The 24,894-nt window shown below is 35.7% G+C and overlaps 2 protein-coding genes across 4 annotated transcripts in view; one reads left to right on the top strand and one right to left on the bottom strand.

Moving 5' to 3' along the window:
- The window catches only part of CEP290 (centrosomal protein 290), a 105,697-nt gene extending 98,763 nt beyond the window's left edge, over positions 1-6,934 (top strand). The window contains exons 50-54 of the mRNA XM_061205182.1: positions 503-644; positions 1,786-1,859; positions 2,436-2,530; positions 5,396-5,475; positions 6,464-6,934. Coding sequence (XP_061061165.1) covers positions 503-644; positions 1,786-1,859; positions 2,436-2,530; positions 5,396-5,475; positions 6,464-6,697 — 625 coding nt within the window. The 3' untranslated portion in view covers positions 6,698-6,934. The remainder of the gene's footprint in view (positions 1-502; positions 645-1,785; positions 1,860-2,435; positions 2,531-5,395; positions 5,476-6,463) is intronic.
- Positions 6,935-7,367: 433 nt separating this feature from the next.
- RLIG1 (RNA 5'-phosphate and 3'-OH ligase 1) lies at positions 7,368-19,134 on the bottom strand. Of its 3 annotated transcripts, XM_061205283.1 has the most exons (7): positions 18,863-19,134; positions 15,671-15,788; positions 12,940-13,035; positions 12,023-12,139; positions 10,189-10,386; positions 8,956-9,125; positions 7,371-7,659 (listed from the first exon to the last, which is right to left on the bottom strand). In XM_061205283.1, exons 1-7 carry the CDS (start codon positions 18,950-18,952, stop codon positions 7,471-7,473), a joined length of 978 nt encoding a protein of 325 aa, XP_061061266.1. In that variant the 5' UTR covers positions 18,953-19,134; the 3' UTR covers positions 7,371-7,470. The 3 variants fall into 3 exon arrangements, with proteins under 3 accessions (XP_061061268.1, XP_061061266.1, XP_061061267.1); XM_061205285.1 differs by lacking the exon at positions 12,023-12,139 and having other exon boundaries at positions 7,368-7,659; XM_061205284.1 differs by lacking the exon at positions 15,671-15,788 and having other exon boundaries at positions 7,372-7,659.
- Between the last annotated feature and the right edge of the window lie 5,760 nt (positions 19,135-24,894).

The following is a 24,894-nucleotide window of genomic DNA, read 5'->3' on the forward strand; positions in this document are numbered from 1 at the left end:
TACCCCTGCTTTTACACATTCTTTTCCCTCTCCCAGCAGTGTTCTTTTGGTTTTGCTCTACCTGGATACCTCCTACGTGTGTGTGTGTGTGTGTGTGTGCGTGTGTGTGTATTAAATGCTTTAGTTTGTTATCTCTAAGTATATTCCTAAGAATATTCAATAATACAGAATTTGATATTCTTATGAATTTAATTTCTATTTCTTTGTTTTGTGATTGAAAAAGGTATTGATTTTAATCTTTGACAGTGGTAAAATTCAGGCTCCATCCTTGTTATAACTTTGGGAAACATCTAAATCCTCTATTTGATTGGCCTATTAATTAGGGGTACTTATCCCTTGCTGTCACCTAATGCTAAGTAAATATGTAGGAAAAGATTTGACTAGAAGAAACAGTGTAATAAGATGTTCTTTATTTTTAGTGCAGTAACTTGAACTGGCTTTTAAATCAATGAGAGAAATTATTTTCCACGTCTACACCATTTTTTTTCCTTTATACTTTTAGAATGTATGAAACCAAGTTGAAAGAATTGGAAACTGATATTGCCAAAAAAACTAAAAGCCTTACTGATCTTAAACAGCTTGTAAGACAAGCAACAGAGAGGGAACAAAAAGTTAAGAAATACACGGAAGACCTTGAGCAACAGGCAAGTAATGTCATTTTTCTTTATGTGATAAAATAATGCATCATATTTCAAACCACCCCTTGGTATTGTCTTATGTAGGTAAAAATGAACTCTGGACTAATTCCTCTCCTACAAGGACCATCTAAGTGAATGGCCCCACCATTCACCTATTTAAGTCAAAAACCTTGGATCATAGACTCATTTCTTTTCACTCATACCCCGCGTCTTTTTCATTAAATCCTGTCAGCTCTATTTCAGACATATCCCAAATCTGATGATGTCTCAGCACCTCCAACACTGCCAGTCTAGTCTAAGCTATTCTCTCACACCTGAATAGCAGTAATTTCCTAACTGGTCTCCCTGCTTCCACTCTTGCCTTGTTTCACCTTCTCCCTATCCCTGACGTATTTTCCACATAGTTGCCAAGTAATCCTTTTAAAGGTATAAAGCAAATCATAGCAGTCCCATCCTTAGAATCTTCCAGTGGTTCCCATTACCCCAGAACAAAATCCTAAGTTCTTTTCATAGCCTGCAAAGACTACATGGTATGGCATCTGGTTTCCTCTCTAGCCTCACCTTTACTTTCTCCAGCACTCATAGTGCTCTAGCCACGCTGACATTCTTTCAATCCTTGGGACAAACCAAACTCATTCAAGCTTCTGGGCCTTGCTTTTGTTTCCCTTGATTAGAATACTGTTTACCCAAATATTCTCATAGCTCACTCCTGCACTTCATGTCTCTGCTTAAATGCAAGCTCCTCAGACCCTCCCAAACCTATACTACTTTCCATCACTCTGTCCTCTTACCCTAGGTTATTTTTCTTAATAGCCCTTCCCACCATCTTGAAGTGTTATCCAGTCACATCACATGCTCACTGTTTGTCTTCCCCCACTAAAAAATGTAAGGACCACAGGATCATGCAGTAAGGGATTTTGCTTATTTTTTTCACTGCTGTATCCAGTGTGCCTAGGACAATGCCTGGCATGCAGTAGTTCCTCAATAAATAATTGTTGAATGAATAGTGGATAGATCACCATAGATGTGCGATCATATGAACTTTTGAAAACTCAACTTTTAAAATTATGCTTCATTGAAAGTATCTTCATAAAACCTCATATTTCCATGTCAAACTTTGTCTTCTAACTTTTCATTGTGCCCAAAGATTGAGATTCTCAAACATGTTCCTGAAGGTGATGAAACAGAGCAAGGCCTTCAATGGGAGCTTCAAGTTCTTAGGTATATTATTTGTTCATATGACTACTTTTTAAAAATTATTTTTTAATATAACCACATTTGCTATATCTGGAGAGTTAAGATTTTTCAAACTTGCTGCCTAATAGGTTTTTCAGCCTTATTTCATCCTTCTAATGCCAATCACTCTTTTATATAATGGATGCTAAAAAAAAGGGTAAACCAGATCTTAATGTAGGTATCAAGTTCGTAATTTAAACTTTCTTAATAGCATAGAATATATTAAACCTTAGCTTCCAAAGGCAAATGTTAATAGAAATGAGGGAAAAAAAATCTTCCGAGGCTCTGTGTAGCGTACTTTTGTGAGGCTCCTCCCTGCAAGAGAAAAACTACTCTTGAAAATGACATCAGATCAGATTTTAAGAACAACATGAAGGATTTTGATTCTCTGATCTCTGAGAATGGTAGCATTGCAGCAGGGAGAGTAAATGGACAAATGTTTACCTTTATAAATATCAGCAAGTTCTAAGCACTGTACATCACACAATTAAAGAAATGCTCATGTATTTTGTGGAGCAATGTCTGTCTGTCTTTTTTTAACACATTATCATTGTGTTCTAGATTAGCTAATAGTCAGCTGGAAAAAGAAAAAGAAGAATTAATCCATCAGATAGAAGTTAACAAAGACCAGAATGGACCTGAAAGCACCATACCCGGTAGTATATTTTTTAAACACTCATAGCATGTTAGATAACCCAAGTTTTTGAATTAGGGTTTGCCTTTCTTGTTTGTTCACAGATTTCTGATAACTGTCTTCCTTTTATAAAATCAAATCCTTGATTTAAGTTTTTAAAGCTGTCTCTGTCTTCCATGAAACAATATTCCCATTGAGCCCTTTGAGTTGTCTGTAATATTGAGTAGCAAGTATTCAAGTGTCTTTCTCCTTGTGTTCCATCTGGATGTTACGGATTTAACCATGATACAATGCTAAGTAATAAATATTAGGTCTGTTGCTTCCAGTTTCTCAGTATAGGCCCTTTTAAGCCCTTTGAACATTTTCTTCTAAATGTTACTTTCACCTTGTTATTAATTTAAAAACTACATGTGTATAAGTAAACATTGCCTATATCCTTTTTTTCCTTTTACAAAGTAAAAAAGTCTATCCTTCTACCCTCTTCCATTTGCATTCAGAAGTGATTACTCATCATTCCCATTCCTGTGTGCATAGGTATGCACATATACACATATGTATGTAATGTATATGTGTATGTGTGGACACACAGTGAATAGTTGATCCTCATTATTTGCATATTCACCTACTCAGTAAAATTTACTTGTAACCCCAAATCAGTACTGTGCGGTACTTTTGCAGACATACACACAGAGCAGTGAAAAATTTAAGTTCTATGATCCACACTTTCCCAGAAGAGATTCAGCAAGATGATGCTCTGCATTGTTTCAGCTCTCATACAAGGATGACCAGAGGAGGAGACAACAGGGGGCACTGCTGCACAGGGCAGGAACCTCTGGTTCTGGGACCAGCCGGACTGGGTTTAAATTTCAGCTCTGATGCCTGTTATTGGGGCAGCCTCAGAAGTCACTTGATACTTCCGAACCTTGTTCTCTCTTGTAAAACAGAGAAAATAGAACCTACCAGGATGAGTTGTTTCCAGGATTTAAGATTATGAAATCTATGTGAGATGTAGGTGTATGTAGGTTTATTTTCCCTAAGAGCAGTGGTTCAGTATTCACTAATTCATTGTTCATATTGACTTTATAGAACATAACTACTGCGAATAATAAGAATCGACTGTTTGTATGCATATTGTATTTGATAGCTTTTATGAAAATGCCAAATTCTGTTCCAAAGGGTTATACTAATTTATATCTGAACAGTTTTTGACTATTTCACATAGCTTTTCAATATCCTACCAAGTAGTCTTGTTGCTACTTTGTATTAAGGCTGTCATGTATGAGTCGTACCAGACACTGTGCTAAATGCTTTACAAGCGTTTTATAATTTAGTTCTTATAGCCCTGAGTTTTGAGTACCTCTGTCTCCATTCTACCTGTGTTAAACAGATTCAAAGCAGCTAGGAAGTGGCAGAGGCAGGATGAAGCCTAAATCTGTGAAACTCCAAAGCTCCTTGCCATTCCCTGCTATTGACCACTAGACTGCCTCCTCTCTTGGTGACTAGAAGTACATATGTAAACCTCTCTTGACAACATCTCTTCCAGCAGCCAGCTTGGTGTACTAAACCAGACACAGCACCAAAGAGCGGTTAATGCTGTTGATGTTAGGCAAGTTCTCTTTCTAAACCTCAGTTTCCTGAGAGGGAATTTCTGAACCCTTATTTCCTCATCTCCTATTTAAAAATGAGGATATCTATCAAAGATTGTTAAGGCTCAAAATCAAACCAAAACTGTTTTGGAAATTTTAAAGCACTATTTAAGTATACGTGATCATTAAGCTGACTTTTGGAAAGTGCTATACATAATAATCACTTTTACTGCATAATTTCATTACCAATCTGTGTAATATATAGCATCCCACTGATTAAGACAACTCAATATAGCATTCCAGTGATCAAGAATCAACTCTGTAAAAAAATCATTAGTACTTTCTGCAGTGGTGAGGGAAGCTTTGAAAAGTACGAGGAAAATATTTGTCTCCAACTTACAGTAATTGGAGGACCATTCCAAGGTCACCTTAACAGAATATGCTTCCTGTCCCATTCATGAAAATGTATTTGCTGACCATTATTTTCTCAAAATTCAGCATTATTTTAAAAATTTTACCCCTCAATGGCCGTAAAATATGACCACATGACACATTACATGCAGTTTAAAGAAAGTATGTTTCTAGCAAAGATGGCAATTAATTAAAGCAAAAATCCTATTGCCCACTGATTCTCATTATAAAATTAGAGATATGTTAACTGGGAGAAATCAATAAATTAAACTAAAGCCCTTGTGCTTTTTATGTTTTCCTACCAAAATATCAGGACTTGTTCATCTTTGTGTTATCCATCCTGCCCAGAACATTTTTCACATAGTATTGGGTTGGCCAAAAAGTTCGTTCAGGTTTTTCTATAACATCTTATGGAAAAACCCAAACGAACTTTTTGGCCAACCCAGTAATTACAGTAAAGATGCACTGAAGTACATGGAATAGTCAAAGTTGTTGGGTAACAGGAGCATTTGGCCACCTTACGGTTGTAGCCCCTTCCCTAACAGTCTACTTATTCTAATGTTGTACTATTAGCACCTAACAAATTTTCTTGGTTCTAGAATTTTTCTCTGAAAATAATGGTTTCTTCCATGTAAAGAATGAACCTGGATCTATACTTCTAACACCTAACATATGCCTCTTCTCTTTGTCTGCTTATGGAATTATAATACCTGATATAGAGGTAGTATACAGAATTCACAGCCTGAAAAGAAGTGTTTCAACCATAAAAGACAACATTTTCCAGGCTCTAGTTTCATAAGTTTCCTCCTTATCCTCTAAAATAAATCCTTTATCTTGAACTTCTTCAGAGTCGGAAAAGCTTAGTCTAATTTTCACTTTTTTGGAGGCAGATCCTCATCAACTAAAGGAAAAGGTCAAAGATCTAGAGACACAGCTCAAAACCTCAGATCTAGAAAAGCAGCATTTGAAGGTAACTATTTTAATTATAGTATTATAAATGTTTTGTGAAAACAGCTGTTGAAAACTGTTTTTATGATCACCATCTCTGAGTTTTAAGTATGTATCCTAAATATTCCTGGGATCACATTTTATACTTACATTTAACCTTGATATTACAAAGTTGATTATATTCATCTGACTGTATTAAAAAATATTTATTAAAACAGAACTATCAAAAAATTGAGACAAATAGGATTAAAGAGTAAATTATTTTTAATTGTCACAAATATAGCTCATTATTTTAATATTTTCCTAAGTTTTGGGTCACATTGGGAACAGTGTCTTTTATTTCCTTTTGAAATTCTTTTCAGGAATAGTTCCCTTAAAGAAAGATATTTGATATGCTTTATCTCTTTAAGAATCTGTAAACAGAACAAAAGAGCATAAATATGAAAATTCACTAGTGATCACTGGCTATTCTACATGGTCATTAAAGCTCAAATTGTTTCTTTACCAGATGCCTAACTTTTAGCCAGGCAGAAGCCCAACAGTTTACCTGACCATAAATATATTTATAACAAGTGACCATTATTCATTGAAAATTAGATATTTGTAAAGAAAATACAAGTAATGCCTAACCAAAGAATCTTAACCAAAATAACTTCCATGTTGTGAATAGCCAAGTTTTTTGATTGCCTCACTGAGAGTATCTTAATATTATTTTGGAGAAAGATTAAATCCCCTCTGATTTAAGAGCTGATAAATTTTAGTCCAAGACCAGGACATAACTTACTTAGAGAACAAATAATTTGACAGTTAACAAGTTAGTTAGTTACTTACACTGTACAATGAAACATTATTAATAAAATCTTAAGAAAATACTTCTGCTGTATAAGTATATTTGACTATTCAGGTTACTTTGGCTTTCATGTTTATAATTAAATCTCTTTAGTTCACACCTAAAGAAAGAATGTATTTTTTCCTATATATACCCTTTAAAGATAATATGTTCTTATTAGGAGGAAATAAAAAAGCTGAAAAAAGAACTGGAAAATTTTGATCCTTCATTTTTTGAAGAAATCGAAGATCTGAAGTATAATTACAAAGAAGAAGTGAAAAAAAATATTCTCTTAGAAGAGAAGTTAAAAAAGCTTTCTGAACAATTTGGTGTTGAATTAACTAGTCCTGTTGCTGCTTCTGAACAGTTTGAAGATGAAGAGGAGGAAAATCCTGTTAATTTCCCTATATACTAAGGGCCACCTCTAACTATAGTTTTATTTAACTGTTTATTAACTTTATAAGTTAAAATTCCATCGGAAGTTCCATCTGGAAATCAGGCAAGTCTCTGACCTACATGATTTCCTTCCCAATACCTTGTACCTTTACCTAAACTGGAATTTTTAGTAAATAAAATTATACGAAAATTTCAACATATTAGAAAAGTGTATTTTTGAAGACTTTTAGGATAAGTTATATCTGTCAAATAGGCAATGAGCTATGGTGAATTCCTATACATTCATAATGTTTTAAGTTTCTTAAACATTTAAAACTGGGGTTTTATATATACTTACTTACATATTCTCAAATTATATATGTGTGTGTGTGTATATATATAGATAAAAATACATTATGAAGTTGAGCCATAAATTTTCTTAAATGTCTAGCAATATTAAATTCAGCTTAAAAACTATTTAATTTTTAAAGTAAATGGTCCAGAATTGTTGGTTTGTCTTTTATGCTACTACCCATGTATAATGGACTGAATCCAACCTTTGTACAAGCTGGGCAGCTTATTATTATATTTTAAATTCCAGAGGTTAAAACTCACTTGCTATTTCTCAATAAAATTTTGAATAGATATTTGCAGGTGGGAAATTCATTTCTTCAAATGCTAGAAGACATGTTGCTATATTAGACACTGAACAATAAATAGAAACTCTGAGATATTTTTACCTTCTAAACATGGCAGAGTATTCAATATTGAAATATAGTAACAAAGAAGCTGGTTTTTAATTGCATTTCCAGTTTATACATTGAGTATTATATCTTTGAGCCTACCAAATTTCTGATTATCTATTTTTGAAAAGTGATTAAATAAACACTTAGCATCAAAGGCATACACATAATTGTTCAGATTCATGTTGATAATAACTGGTTTTGAATTCATATAAGTATCTGGGATTGGCCAGCATAAACCAAGATGATGGCGATGGACCTGAAAAGAAAAAAAAAAAGGATATTAGCTTTTAGCCTGTATTATCTTCATTCACTTACAAATCTTTTGAGTGCCTACTATCTCCCAGGCACTATTTAAGGCTCCATGTCATCTTACCCTTTTTTTTTTTTTCATAGCTGTTCTCCTCCTGACATATTACATATTTACTTGCTTATTGCCTATCTTCCCCATTAGAATGTAAGCTTCATGAAGGCAGAGACATTGTTTTGTTGACTCTATTTCCAGCACCTGGAAACATGCCAGGAACATAATCAGGGGCTCCATAAAAATGTAATGAATAATAGAGTCTGTTGCTGAGTGCAGAAGTTAGCCAATTGAAAAATGTGGGCGGAAGGCATTCTAACCAAAAGAAATATCATGTGATAGAATCGTGTTTTTGCTCTGGTTGCGTTTAGTTAAGAACATATACAGTGTGGGTGTTTGGGAGATGGGGGTAAAGAGTTCTGGAAATTTTAGCAGGGGCCAGATCGTGAAAAATCTTAATGTCACTGAACACTTTTAAGCAGGGAAGTAGTATTCTCATTCATTTGTGAAGCATGGACAGGACAGGGATAAGACTGAAAGATAACGCTGAGGAGGGTGATAAAATAAGTCAAGCATGAATCTTGTTTTAAATTAAAATCAACAGCCAATTGGTTGGTAAGAAGTACACAGATGCAATAGATGAGAATCTTTTAGAACTGATAATTGGATGTACGAAGTGATGGAGAGAGGGGTTAAAAATGATGTCTAAGTTTTTGGCTTCAGTGAATTGTTTGGAGTTGGGGTTGGTCCAAACTGGACTAGGGTCCAGTTTTGAACATTACAAACTAGAACCTATGTGAAATCAAACAGACAAGTCCAGGAGACAGAAAGGGCGCAAAGTGTAAAAGAATTCATTCTGTATATATTAACTGTCACCTTGGCACTCTTTTAACTCAACAAATTCTATAATCAGGTACCTTTGAGAAATGCTGCGTTAAACTAAGTTATTAGTACAGATGTCTCAGAGAACACTAATGTTCAACATGAATTTCCAAGAAGGCAATACATAGTATGCAGGGTTTTCCGGACATTTTCATCACTAATTCTGAAGCACATCTAGAAGAACCAACGCCCCACAGAATAAATACATATTGGGAAACACAACTTTATCATATAAAGATGGTGGCATGTGAGATGAAGAAATTAAATTACTACATATCAGAATTACTGCAATTTGTAGAGCATTTTAGTGCCACTTCTACTTTAAGAACATAAAATGACATAATCCCACAAATTATTTTCTGCCATTACCTTGATTAAACAGCCATCACTGCAGTGCCACACTATTCCTTCAATTTTACCCTCTCTGCAACCTTCAAACCAGGACAACAGATCATTGTGCTTCAAAGTAGGTAGATTTCTTATTTGAAATGCTCCATGTGGTATAAGAAGATGTAATGGATGCTTCTTGCTTCCTAACCCTAAAATTGTAAAACTTTGCCATTAGCCATACAGAAGTTTCAAAAAGAATGAGGAAATTTCTCCCTCCAAATTAAAAAAATCCTCTAAAACATTGAGGAATAAATTTACCTAAAAGTTTGATTCCTTGAAGAGAGACAAGTGCCCTCACTCAAAAGTCGGCACCTTATCCCATTAAATCTAAATTCCACCTTCGTGTGCTCTATACCAGGAATTGGCATACTATGACCTTCAACCAAACCCAGCCAGGCGCCTATTTTTGTAAATTGTTTCAATGGAACACAGCCAACCCATTCATTTAAGTACTCTCTATGGCCTGTTTCAGAGATACGGCCCAAAAAGCCTGAATATTTACTATCTAGCCTTTTATAGGAAAGTCCACCAACTGCTGCTCTACACCATTAGCCACATTCAACTATCATTCAGTATTTACCAAACAGCCACGCTGTATCTGATAACTTGTAATAATTACTGTCTTAGATTCTTTTCACCTGCCAATCAGTCTGCTTCTGATCTCTATATAGGATTTTGCTATTCCAGCTTTAATGACCTTGGGTCTGTCTTCATCCCTGGGTTAACAATACTCCATAATGCCCTCAGGACTTGTACTCAAATCATCATGGTATATATTCGAAGGCTTGATATGCTATTCATTGCTAATTCTTTTATTTACTTTACTCCTAGCTGTTAATTAATGCTAAACTAATTACCTAGCCATGAAAAGCAACCTAAGTGCCCATCAACAGATGAATGGATAAAGATATGGGGTGTGTGTACACACACACACACACACACACACAGAAAATGGAATATTACTCAGCCATAAATAAAGAATGAAATCCTGCCAATTGCAACAACATGGATAGACCTAAAGGATATTATGCTAAATGAAAGAAGAAAAAGACAAATACTGTATGATTTCACTTATATATGGAATCTAAAAACCAAAACAAATAACTCAAGTTTATTAGTCATTTCTTTAGTGTGTATTTTTTTTCAGTTGAACCTAGGAAGTTTTCTTTAAAAATGACTACTGTAACTAAACAAGAAAAAGGATTTACTCACCATATGGGTTTCCATTAATATTGGTTCCTATAAGCTCCAGTGTTTGTTCTAAGAGATCTGACAGTGGCACTGCACTAATTTCCAAAAGACCAGGATCATCAGAATGATGCCTCAGTACCAGGGCGATTTCAAATTCATAATTTACTACAGAGGAATGCCAGCAATACTGTTTGTTGTTTTTCTCCACTGGTACCCAACCTATCATTTAAAGAAAGAAGTGTTTTTTATTGCACTGTTTTTCTTTGGATTAAGACCTAAGGTAAATTTAATTTTTGTTGCAAATTTTCTGTATTTTCTGGATGTTCTATCACACACAGGTATCACTTTTAACATCAGTGGAAATGTTAGCAGTTTTACTACTTTGTAAATTATAATCTTTTTTTTTAATCATAAGGTCTCATTCTTGATTCTGCTGAGGAATTAACCTGTTTGATTATTCACTTCAGAGCACCCAGCATTCTTTTAATAGAAAATTCACATTTTCAATAAGAATTGAGCACCATTCTAAGACACAGCACTAAAACTTTTTTTTAAATTAAGTTTTCTCTCTACCTTCTCTCCAGTTTCAGGGACAATAGACAGATGCAAGTGTTCCGCAATTTACTGTATTGTTCCAGTATTTATTGAACAATTTATTGATTCCACATTTATTGAATGTTACTGCTATTCCCTTCCTAACTACTGATGCCAGATTAGGCTTCTTTGTTGTGGAGAATTCCTTACCAAAAAAAAAAAAAAAAAAAAAGAAGACAAACTAGGGCATAAACACTATTATGACCATCACATCTTTGGCATTCATTATTCGCCCAGATTACTGTAATAACCTCTTTGCTGATCTACTATCTCCAATTCCCCACCCCTTGTAATTCTATTTCAAGAATTTAAATTTAGTTCTGCTGTAGCTCTGCTTAATAATCATCTTCAGGATAAACTTCAAACTTCTTCAGATGGAATATAAACCCCTTTAAGATCTGAGCCCATTCCACATCTCCAGCCTCTACTTTTATAGCTTCAAGTGTCATACACTCTAAACATTCCAGCCACAGTAAGGTGTTATTTAAAATTTCTCAAAGACTCCATGATCTCTACCCTTCGTGGGAGTTTGCCTATGCTGACCTTCTCCCTTCCCTTGCCAACTAACTTCTGGTTCTTAAGCTTCAGTTTCAATGTCCACTCTCCTTAGACGCCTCCTCTAACCACCACAGGTTGAACTAGGAGTTCTTCCTCTTTTCTCCAACTGTACCCTGTGTATTATTTCCTTTTAGTTCTTAAATCATACTATTATTGGTAGATTTTTCCTGTTGTCTAAAAGATCATCAAGGATAAAGGTTCTGATCCTCCTCACTTTTGTATTACTAGAATCAAAGAGTACTTTGTACATTATAGGTTCTTTTAATCTGGAGTTATCCTTCTACTCAGCACACTTTTGCAAAATTTTCCCATCTCCAGAAAAACTACTGTGAGACACCTATTTTCACTTTCCTTTGAGATAGTCTTCTAGGATCTTTGCAAAAAATATATACATATTGTTATCCCCCCCAGTCTAAAAAGTAAAAGGCTTAATATCCCGTTTCAGATTAGAACATACCATCATCCTGACAACACTTCAAGGCTATTCCCACACTCAATGCTTTATTAATCTTCACAGACTACAGGTAGTAAACTGTCCACCTGAGAAAAGATTCTGAACTTGAGAGGACGTTCTTGATATGAAACATCTTTGGTATCGTTAAACTTAAATTAGACTTAGAAAATTCGTGCTATCCAGATAAATACCATGATGAACCATATTAAAATTAAGTTCTATAATTTCCAATTGAATGTATAATAATACCAGGAATGTGTCCATTTTCATCAGGCACTGGATTCCCATTTAATTGTTCTATTTCCTTCGCTGGTATCCAGCACTCTGGAACAGGTTTGAAGTCCTCCTCAACATTCCAAAAAAATTCTAAAAGAGTTAAATAATCTTATGTATGGCGATACTTTAAAAAATATATATATAACACTGAACAAATTCAAAGTGGGAACAGCTAATGAACCCCATAATGTCAGGTATCATATAATTAGTCTCCATTCATTACCCCCACAATGTGACTACTTCTCAGGGTTAAGGTACTAACACTTTAAATTTTCAGTTTTGAACCCACCACTATCTGTAACAGTAGCAACAGTCTAACTAAAGCAACCAATGTTCCAGCATGTGTGATTTATGGTAAATTTTTAATGCACTATGAATATAAATATATAAAGATTATATGTATGAATGAGTGGATATATAACAATAAATGTATATATCTACTTATATAATATTTAGAGGCATCTACTGTAATAATTAAAAATATTAATAATCCTTTGAGATTTGTGCCTGATTTATAAAATTACCCATTTGTCTCTTAGGTAGACAAAACCAAAATGTGTCACTCATTATATATATATATGTGTGTGTGTGTATATATATATATATATATATATATATATATACACACACACAATAATTTGTATGTTTTAATAAAATGGATATGACAATGAAGAGTCACAGAAGTGTTAGGAAAATATTTTGAAATATTTTTCAAGAATATGATTTTACATATAAAGATATTCAATTATAATGTTTTCTTTTCCCAAAGTGCTTAAATTGTAAAGAAGGATATAATATATAGAACACCATAGGAAGAAATAAGCCAAAAATTTCAACTTAAATCATGAAAAGCTTTAAAAAAAAAAAAAGAAAAAAAAGGACCCACTAACCTTTCAAGTTTTGTTTTGAATGTAGAAAATTTTTAAACCTTTTCTCAGCTAGTTTGTTAGGTTTTCTATCTAGCCGAGCCCAAAGGTATGGCTGACCTAAAAAATAATGAAAGGAAAAAAAAAGTTTAAGAGGCAAACAATAAAATTCATCTTGAAAGACATTTCCATATAAAATTTTTCAATAAACAGTAGGAGTCATCTCCTCTAAGAGAAGCAACCCGGAAGACAAAGGGAAATATGCAGTGTAACAGACATCCTACCTAACAGTACCTGATGTATAAGACTTAAGTCTTGGTTAGAGTGATGGGGATGAGATAAAAAGCAAATGTGACTCTTTCATAAGGACATTCCACAGCCATATTTTATTAGAAACTAGCAATTGTGAGAAACCGAAGCTACCTCTATACTAAATGGAAACATAACCAGAAAATTGTATTCACACTTTCCCTGAAACCGAACTATGTGCTATGAGGGTTAATTCCCAAAAATGTGGAGTGAGGCTAAACTGTTTTGCATGGCTCTGACCCCTGGGGACAAGGCACAGAACATGGATTAATAGCAATGCTTTACAGTCAGGGATCTGATAAGTTTCAGGGCAGGTGCCAGCATTCTTTATTGACAACAGTGAGGCTAATGAGTTGCACCTGGTCTCAGTGAGACTCCTGGAGGGCTGATGTTGAGGCTGGTTACTTAGCAGAAAGATGCCTTCATGACCAGCAAAATATAAAAATCCCCAGCTGAGACTCCATTTCAGATTCCTGGTTTCTGAGGTGTTCCCTGCCTATATCAGTGGTGGTCCCTGCTTTAAGAAAGTGTGTCCTGCCTGGATTTGTCAGGAAGGTGGGGGAGGAGTCGGGGCGGGGGACCATAGAAGCTTTCACCTGGTCTCACCAGACCCTTTGCTGTGAGAGAGTCTTTGGTTGTGATGCACATCCTTTTAATGCCTTTGCTGCATTGCCTATCCTTTACCTGTAATAAACTGTGAATTTGCAAGCACTGTCACTCTGGGTTCTGTAAGTTTTCTTTAGCAATCCAATCTTGTTTAACTGCCACCATTATACATGATTACACATATGATGCACACTGAAGTTTCTTAATGTAAGCCTAAAAAAATCTTTTAGTTTCTTCAAATATATAAATCAGAGATTAATCTTAAAAATTATTGATTAAAGTTTGGTTTAGGCACTATATATTACTCATTAGCTATACCAATAAATAATATGAAGAACCAGATTAAAACTACACTGTCATTTCTGTTGAACGGACCTTTTGTTCTTTTCACAAGTAAACATAAAAGAATGCATTGCACAAAAAAAAAAAAAAAAAGAATGCATTGCACTCACACCCATTAAGATGACTACTATCAAAAAAATAGAAAAAAACAAGTGTTGGTGAGGATATGGAGAAGCTGGAACCCTTCTGAAGTCCTGCTAGGAATGTAAATAGTGCAGTTGCTATAGAAAACAGTATGACAGTTCCTCAAATTTTAAAAAGAATTAGTATATGATCCAGCAATTCCATCTTTTGATACATACCCCAAAGGATTGAAAGCAGGGACTCAGATATTTGTACACCATGTTCATAGCACCGCTGTTCCCAACAGCCAATAGATGGAAGCATCCAAAGTACACATTGATGGATGAATGGTATATACACACAATTATGTAGTATGTACAAACTTGTGGTATATACATACAATGAAATATTATTCATCCTTTTATAAAGGAAGGAAATTCTGACATGTACTACAACATGGATGACTCTTGAGGACAATATGCTAAGTGAAATAAGCCAGCCACAAAAAGACAAATACTGTTAAGACTCCACTTATACGAGTTACCTAGAGTAGTCAAAATCCTAGAGACAAAGTAGAATGGTGTCTGGAAGGTGGGGATGCTGAGTTGTTTAATGGGTATGAAGTTTCAGTTTTGCAAGGTGGAAAGAGTTCTGGAGATGGATGTGTTGATAGCATCACAACAATGAGAACTGCACACACCACTGAGCTGTACACTTAAAAATGGTTAACCTGGTAAATCTTATGTCATATGCATTTTATCACAATTAAACATGAAAAAAGATGCACTTCAGAAGAGATTTCCTGATATAAAGAATGTGCCCAATATGCATTTAACTGTTCTATTTCTCTTGCTGGAATTGAGAGGTAATTTCACTATCCAGAAAAAAAATCACAAAGATTATTTCTCTCTTTTCAATGCATTTTTTCCCTTAACATAGTTGACAATTTCTATTTGAGTTTAAAGTACATTAAAATGAAATAAATTAGAGACATTGCCAATAGCAATAAAAACAATGGCATCAGCACTGGGATCAGTGGAATGAGAACAAGCTTTAGGGTCAGATAAACCCCATTACCAGTTGAGCCTTCAGTAATTATATGGTCTCAAACAAATTATTTATGTTCTCTGAGCTTCAGTTTCCGTTTCTGTGAAATGGAGAGGCTTATTGTGCAAATTAGAGATAACACATATAAAGCATTTATCATACTGTCTGGCCCTTAATGGGTATTAAGTAAATATTAGTTATCTTTCCTTCTTCCCCCAAGAGAAAGATACAATGATATAATAAGTATAATATACCAACTGTGATTTTATTATTTTCCTATTATACTTAGGTTTCCAAGGGTTTATGAAGAGCAATGCCCCATTTCAGATATATATAGTTTAAGTGACTAAGAAAAATAAGTAATATTTGTAGTACAGTTTTATATTACCTTTGTAGGTAGTAACATAACAACATGTTCCATCCACTTTTTCTGTTGGAATTGCACTGTGTATATCTGCATCTAATGCCTTGTGACTTATAGTTTCAGTTGCCAAAACTTTAAATGGCTTAAAAAAGAGAAAGAGAAAACTGGTTTAAGATAAATAGCCTCTATGCCTTCGCACACACTCTTACCTGGAAGTTCTTAATTTCACTAGTTCTAAGGGATGATCACCAGTTTATCCTTCAAAATATTTCTCCTGTGAAGTTCTTACAAATCACCCACTCCCCTTCTACGCTATCATAGCAATACATGTTTTTCCCCACAGATTTGTAATCAGAGTCGACTTGAACAACACAGGTTTGAACTGCATGGGACCACTTATATGCAGATTTTTTTTTCAATAGTAAATACTGCAGTACTACACATTCAAGGTTGGTTGAATCCTGGATGCAGAACCCTGGTTATGGAGGAAACTCGAATATGAGGTCCAACCACAAGTTATACTCGGATTTTCCACTGCTGTAGGATCCAAGCCCCTAACCCCTGGCATTGCTCATGGGTCAACTGTATTCACGTTTCTTTATCCATCATAATAAGCTTGACACCAGGAACCATGTCCTATGCAGAGCTGCATCCCTAGCACAGGTGTTAAGTGTGTTCAGTCATTTACTTGACAATTATTTGCTAAATGCCTCCTATGGGTTAAGCATTGTTCTCAGCACTGGGACAGAGATGAACAAAAAAGGACCTGCCTTTGGTGGAAGGTTCATTTTAAGGAGGGAGATGATAACAGCAACAAAATGTATAGTACAATGTTAGCTATGATAAGTGCTGATGAGAAAAACAAATGCGGACCCTTTCAGCTTTATCAGTAGTAAACTGTTTGCATATTTAACTTACGGTTTTTCTACTGTTAGGAAGACAAGCCAAAAGAGTATCAAGAATGGAGGAGAAGACAGTTTCTAGGATCCTTACCAGCTTTTTATCTGTAATTTATTTTCATTTATGAGAAAGACTATGCCACTGTTTTATAGTCTAAATTATCTGAAGTAACACTCACCTTACATAATGTGAAAAAACACTGTACAATATAAACATACTGGTGTGATAGGCTTAAGACTAATAAATGAAGTACTGTTTCAGAGTCTGGCAAACAGGAAATTAGCCCCATTCGGGTACTGATTCAGTATTTTTAAGATAAAACTGAATGGTTAGGGATTTATCAGTAACTTACAACATTGGTATCAGAGGATATCAATTTAACCTGTGGCAGTAGGACCAAGGTTTGGCCCAATAGCTCTGTGTGTGTTTGTGTGTGTGTGTGTGTGTGTGTGTGTGTGTGTGTTTAAATTTATCAAAGATTCTAGGGAGGAGATGACTTTATGGAGTTCTTGATGAGTACAAATATCCCTTCCATAAGAATGAATTACCTACCACTCTATGCTACTGACATGTCCAAAGGACAGCATAAGATACCAAGGGGTTCGCAAAGTTCTCCTTCTCTGTCACTTAAGTCTTTAAACTCTGACTGGAAACAGAAGGCATGTGTGTATAAAAAGTAATAGCTAGTATCAATTGAGTGGTCCTCTACAATTTCTTGGTAGGGGAAATCGCTAGGATAAGTAAGCTGATGAAAGATTTCATAGAGAAGTTCTGATTCCAAATTTTTAAAATCCTGGAAGTGATCCAGGCAGAGTGCGTAGCTCGAGCATAGAGACAGGATTGTGCTTGGTATGTTCACAGGATGAAACAGACTTTGCTAGAACAGATACGTCACTTTAAGTAGGCACCTCTGTCACAAACACACATGGCATTTTTCACTGCACTGAGCTCAGGCACCTCATTGTGGGCCCAACAGGCACTTTAAGACTGGGCCTGATTAATGAGAATCCTTGAATTGCAGTTAAGAATTTGAATGCTATGCTATAAACAACACTATAAGCTATTCTTGACTGCAGAGGGACAAGAGAAAGGGCTTATTTTCCTGGTGGAGGGCGCTTTTACAAACTACTCCCCTCCCACCCGCAACATACAAAGTTGAGAATCACAGCTAGAGTGAACCACTATTCAGGATGACATTGTTTTGTATGAATTAAGTTTGTTAGGGCTTAAAAAATAAAAGCCTGACAACGACTGCTACAGACATTTAGTAGTAACTGCGGGGTTTTGACTAGGAAAGAATAATGATGATCATTCTCAGCGGCAAGAAAGAACAATTTAGTGCAATAAGGGCGTAAAATATTAAGAACTATAATAGCGGTGGCAGTGAGATGTTATAAGGTAAAAAGCATCAAGGTAAATGGAAAACTGGCATGAAATGACACCAGGGTTTATCCAGTAGCCTACCATGTGTCAGGTCCTAAAAACTGGGACTAGAAATAACACAGCAGTCTTGGCCTTAAAAGTCTTTTAGCCTGGGAGACAAGAAGGCCAGTGTGAACGAAGTTAACGGGAAGTGGAGGTGGAGTTAAATGCACATGCTGATTTTGTATGATGAGTTGAAGCACCCAACCGATAAGTGGTGATTTTGCTGTCAAGGACTTTACTATATATTAAAGAGTTATCCTGATACAGGATCATTCACCAGTATTTATTAAGGGCCCTCTCTATGTGTAAAACACGTTGCTGCGACAATAGAAAACCTTGAGATGGGAACACCAAAATTAGAATCAAGTAGTTAATTACTGGTAACAATACACGAGGTCTAATCTTTAGTGACCTATTTAGGTTAGTTGTCAACACTGTCATCGGTTCCCAGGTTTGAACAGGTGAACCAAGTCTTCTAAAATCTCCACTTTGACACCACACTCGTGAAAAGTAGGAAAGCTTGTTTTGCGGTGACTATACGACTACTTAAGGGATTTTCCTCAAAAGATGGTAACCTAAGAAGAAAGGAACATTATTTAAGATGCGGGTTTTCAATTTCCATGCGATGGCAAGTTTGAATCGCCAGATCAGAAAAATTCTCCCGCAGATTCCCTCCCTTGCAACTAAGAAGGTACAAGAACCTGGAGCTCGGGGCGTAGAAGACGCCTAGACCGCCCTAGACCGCCCCAGCGAAACCTGCAAACCGCCCCCGCCCCCAGTCTGCAGGGCGGCTCCACCGCACCTGGGAACCCTCTCCGGGTTCAAACGCAGCCCGGGCCGCGGGGAGCAGCCCACCCGCGGCCGCCCCGCGGTCCCCGCGCTCCTCGGTACCTGATGCTCCCTTTTGCTGGAAGGCTCCTCTTTCACCTCCGTCACAAACACACACGGCATTTTCCGCTGCACCGAGCCCAGGCGCCTCATGGTGGGTCCACAGGCAGTGCGAGTGGAAAGCGCGCTTACGAACAGCGCCGGGTCCGCGCCAGGACAACATCCACAGCGGTCAGCCGCGTTACTCAAGCCACTCACGTTCCGCGCGCTGGCCCAGCGGCCGCGCTCCCGCGTCCCCCGGCACCGAGATGGGCCGGGACGCACGCCCGGAAGCGGCCTCCTGGCCGCGGAGCCTTCTGGGAGTTGTAGTGCGGAAGCCAAGGTACCTCCGTGTGTGCTCTCGCGAGCGTCCCTCAGGGTTGTGATGACCTTGAAAACACAAAGATCCGTTTCTGGTGTGTGTGTATTAGTAGCCGATGATATTTATGAAAATTAAATGCTATCAAGTGATAAGTAATGAGTCATTTTAGGTGGCGATTTAACACCATTTTGATGAAACCGATTTGCCAGTTCCCTTTAATATGTGCCTGGGAGAAGCACTGTAGAAGCTTAAAAATATCCGGAGACATCTCAAGGCGAAATGAAAAGTAATTTCCCTGGAAAAATGTTAGAAAACGCTACAATTAAAACATCTAGGACTCTCCCAAAAAAGAAAAATTACCGTTTGTATTACGCCTCATTGTGCGGCATAATATGGTCAAAATTGGTTCTGGTGTCTTTTCCAGAGTGAATGCAAAGTGTAGCCTTAGACCAATCCAAAACCACACGAATACCAACAACCAGCTTTCAATCTCAATTTTTCATAGGAATCTCACTTACCTTAGTTAAGTATGAGCTCCAACAGAGTCCAAATGGCTTGAGTACTTGTCGTCAATCAACTGCAGAGGTAAAAACCGCTTTGACTTATTGCTCAAAAGAACTTTGGAGGGTAAGTAATGACAGTCAATGACTGAATAAAAATTAATAAATATTAAATATTTAGTAATAGCAGCCTTTCTATCTCATTGAAGCTAGTAGTCCCTAGTAGGGGAGTTTTGATTACTGCCATCTTTTATATGTCTGGACAATGCCCAGGTCTCATTCCTATAATTGTCTTATCTGCAGGTATCAGACTGCCCAGCAGTTTCCTGATTTAGCCCCCAGAAAATTAAACGACTATATCTCACTTGGAGTTATCTATGTATAAGGGAATTCCCAAAGAATAAAATAACCCTCCTAAAAATTCACTGGTTTTTGATTGCTGGATTCAGAGGGGAGGGATGGAAGAGATTTGCTGTATAAAAGTATTTACTTTCTCTTCTGCTATCTTTGATTTTCTCATAGGAAAAATAAATTAAATAAATAAATAAGGGGGTTTGGGGCAAAAACACCTGATGTGAGATCCTGGGACCAGAAACGTCTTAGCATTTTGTAGTCAAAAACCGTGACTTTGTTCCTCCAGAGGAATCCTAAAAAGCAGCTTGTTTCATTGGTCTCAAGGAGACAACAATTAAATAACCGTCACAACTCTCAACTGTCATTTCCCAAACTGCCACAGAGTCTTTTAGTCCCAACATTCTATCATTTCTGAGAAAAGATCATCTTCCAAAACATACCACTTGCTGTTTGAAAGTAGCACCAAGCTAACCATTTTTTAGGAAGCACTCTTTATTTCTAGTGCTTTGATTTCATCAGTGCCTGGAGCAAAGCTTCTGGCAGAAACAGGGGAGTCCAACGCAGGGGACAGCCACAGAACCCATTCACAGTTACAATCTGGACTCCTACTCTCTCTGATGGGTAGCAGCCAACCCCTTTGCCCGATTCTCATAAGTCTGAAGAGTCAGCAAGGAGTGACTACCAGCCCCAGTACTTAAAGTAGTGTTAACACAAACTGGAAGAAAGACTATTTTTTTTCTCTCATGTGTTAGTGTTCTGGCATGAACCAAAAATGAAAGTTCAGTGCAGAGTGTACCTTGGCCAACACAAAAACACAGAATTTTCAGGCCTACACTGAGCTGTGCAGGCAAATTTCTCATAACTCTTCTTTACTCATTACAGGGAGAAAAAATCGTCCTGGGTATAGTCATAGCTTTCCCTGAAAAACTAGAATGAATTTCACAACAGGAAAGGAGTGAAGAGAATAAGGAAAAGGTGTGTGTGGGGGCGGGGGGAGGGAGGGTAGAAAGAAAAAAAGGAAAGGAAAAGAGAGTTGGAAAAAAAGAAGAAATTAGGGTTCCAGGCATTCTAAACACTACCAGAATGCACAGATCTATTTACAATGGCAAAAAAAAAAAATTCCCTTCTGGGTTTGATGTGTTTTTGCTGTTTCTAATGGAACATAATTGTTCAAAACTAACTTCAAGAGGTAAAAGCATTTCTTCAGCCTTTCCCCTATGTAAAACATGGGTTCTCACAATGGCTTTAATCATGATGTTAATGTAATCATGCAACAATGGTGTTTGGTAACAGTATTTGAAAATAGTCCAATGCAGCTAAAAGTTCATAGGTGGAGAGGAAGTTTATCTGGAGGCAAAGACCACTTAAAGCTATTTCTAAGGGGTGTTTCTCCCAGTAACCTATGTGCTTAAGATGGGTACATTGTTATTCTAGAGTTAGAAGGTAGGGCAAAGCAAAAGTTGAGATATTAGATTTTTCTATGTATCATTGCTATCATTTCCAAGGTTTTAGTCAAGTCTTTATTCTCTACTTCATTTACTTCTAATGCGTAGTTCTTTTTATTATTTTCTTTTATTTACAGTTATAGGTGAATAACTCTTTTCTAAATTTTAGCTTATTTCCTAGATTTTTATCCTAAAGCAGTGTATTCAAAAAGTTCATACCAACTTAGTCTTTTTTACTTAACCAAAATGAAAATCTATATGTCTTGATCTTTTAAATTTACAATTAAAAGTACACTGCAATTTAAAAATACATTTTGATCTACTGTAATTTGTCATCTCTATGGCATTTTCTAAGTTACATTCTATGGATATTTTTATTAATTTCTGCTAGGTTCTAGTTCTTTTAGTAAAGATACTAAGATGAAGACCTCAGTAACTGCTGATTGAAATGTCTCATTCTGGGAATCAGAGTACTTCATTTTGCTTTCAACAAATTCTCAAAATTTGCAAGCATTCTGGAATCTTTCTGCTATAGGAAGAAGCTATTCCCCTTTTAATGATGGGTGAAGAGTAAATGGAATATAGCTACAAGATGAATAAGTAGTCCAATTTATTTTCAGGCATCTATTAAATATCGCAATCTGAATGATTTTTGTCAAGTCAGTGGATAGCGGTGAGTACATAATTAAATAATTTTACTTTTATCTTGAAATATAGATAGTATATTTACCTATTTAAAAATTTTAGTTTTGTTTCCAAATCATATATAGAAATGAGTTGAGAAAATAGTTACTTGTGAAATACTTAATACTTCTTAATTATGAAAGTATGAACTAGTTTATGTTCCAATTTCAATCAGAACATTGAAGGATAAAACATACTATTTTATTTTTATTAGCTTTTTCTGGTCAATATACTAGAATTGAGTAAGAGAAATTACTGTACAGTATTCACTAAGGTAACCTAGCCTACAGTTAGATGTGAGGTCATTTATGATGAGCAAATAATGGATTAGGTAACAGTGAGCAAAATTCTGGAAGTTTGAGTTTGTGTGCTTACTAGCAACCACTTTCAACATTTCTGCAAAGCTAGAGAAGGTATCTTCTAATTTAAATTTATTTAAGAATTATCTATTGTGTAATATACTGTCAACAGGAGGTCAGTTTTAAAAATACTACGGATAGCCTGAAAGACTGTGGAAAAGAAATTATTTTTTCCCCTTACACACTCATAGTTCTTATATTTGCATTCCTGCAATTCTTATATTAAAAAACATAGGATTAGCAGCAAGCGAGTTGAAAATGGCAGAAGTTGGGAATGACTGCTATTTCTTTTTTAATTCCATATGCATAAAGGTAAATATTGTACAATTTACGGTACTTCACATGCTTAAGCTTTTTAGTAGAATGAAGGAAGATATGGCAATAATTTGCATTGCTGAATCAAAATTTACTATTTTCCCACAAAATACTTTATGTATTTAAAATCTGAAGTAAATCCTTATCATGTATTTTTGATATATTGAATTTCTCTGATAAAATCTGGGATAATTTAAAATTGTTTGAAACTACCCTTCTATATGCCAGTTATATGCCCCTGGCTTTTTAATCCTCAGTGTGGCACTTTTGCCTATATTATGGCTCCTTGAAACATCAAATTCCTAATATTGAAACATTATATGATACATCATACTGTTTTGGTTAATGTGATTCCAGTCATATAAATTCGAATAGTTAAATTCAGGTCACTATCAAACAGTTAAATAAATCTAATTTACCCCCTATTTTGAAATTTATTAACGAAATTACTGAATTTTCCCGTCAAAGTAACAGCAAATAATATCATGGAAAAAGGAAAAGAAAGTAATACAAACAAATTGGCCAAACATGAATTGAAGTTTATAAAGTTAAAATGGGAAAAAATATTTAATCTATGTGATTAGGATTAATGGATCTCAATGAAACCAAATAAGAGATGTAGAAATTCAGTGTTTGGAGCTTCATGTTCATATCAGAATGAACCCAGTGAAAGACATGCTGTGTCTGGTTTAAAGCATTTCATCTCTGCTAGGACAACTGAATGGAGTCAACTTGACTGTAAGAATGAGATCTACTTCTCTTACCTGTTACTTTAAGATTAAACCTTAGGATGATAAGAAATAATAGAATTTATGTTCCATGTGGGCAGAGAGTTTTGTCTATTTCACTGCTGTATCCTCAAATACTTAGTAAGTTCTCAATAAATAAATGAAAAAATAAAAATAATAGTAGCAATCACAATACTTTATCTCCCATAATTTTTACAACAATCTGTGAGGAGGGCACTTTATTCCCTTTTTACAGGTGAGGAAACTGAAGCACAGAGAGGGTGAGTAACAGATTGACTTTCTGATTATGGGCAAAATAGAGTTCAAATACCAGTTTATCTGGTTCCTGCCCACTATCCTGGACTACGAGACCTACAGATCCACCTTAAAAGGGAGAGAGGCTGAAGACAGAGAGTAAGAGGGTGGGAAAAAAAATAAGGAACAACCCTGAAATACGTGTCTAAAAAAGGGATGAGTTTAATAGGATATTTTTATTCTATGTTACCCACCCTCTGCCCCAAAAGCCAATGACCTGAAGTTTTCCCAACTGTGGATCTATGTGTAAAAGATATAAAATAAAAAAATAGCAGCCCTTTAAAATAATCCACATCTGCTTTTGTTGGGATATAATGATATAAATGTGTAAATGTATAGGCACAATTGTAGACCAAGGGCATATAGCATATACATGTAATGTAACATAGCACAATGTGCTAACTTTTAAAAATTCCACAATAATATAAAGTTTAAGCTCCATTCACTTTCCCTATATAAATACACTTAGTATCTCCATAAACTGAGTAAGAAAACAATTATCTAATAAAAGATATGATTAATAGAGATCATCTCTACAATTAGAATATGGATGATGATTCTTTAAAAAATTCTGGTTTTCTTAAGAAAGAAAAATTAGATCCTTCTGTCATTGGATTGTGATTAAGAGTGTCACTGATCTTTTATATGTTTATCCTTAGTGAGCCATATGGATTAACTGATAACAAGAAGGAGAATTTTATCAGTGACTCATGGCGTGTTGTACTATTTAATCATTAGATTATCTTGTGTCTTTCATTAAAATTAGACTGGTTTGCTAGAATTTAGACTTTATGGCCTTGTATTTGTAGTATTTTTTAAAATTTTAATTTGATCTCCTCATACTTTCTTTAGTTGATTAGTAATCTGTTGTTAAACACTAACATTCATATATTGAGTTTTCTATACTGTTTACTTTTTCCTTTTAGGGTTCCCAGTGCCGATTCCGACACTGTGAAGAGGCCCTTGGCAGTGACACTGTGTGCTCATTATGGAGAGAAGGAAAATGTTTAGATCCACTTTGTAGATTTAGACAC

This window comes from Eubalaena glacialis, chromosome 11 (assembly GCF_028564815.1).
Source record: "Eubalaena glacialis isolate mEubGla1 chromosome 11, mEubGla1.1.hap2.+ XY, whole genome shotgun sequence".
Taxonomy (NCBI): domain Eukaryota; kingdom Metazoa; phylum Chordata; class Mammalia; order Artiodactyla; family Balaenidae; genus Eubalaena; species Eubalaena glacialis.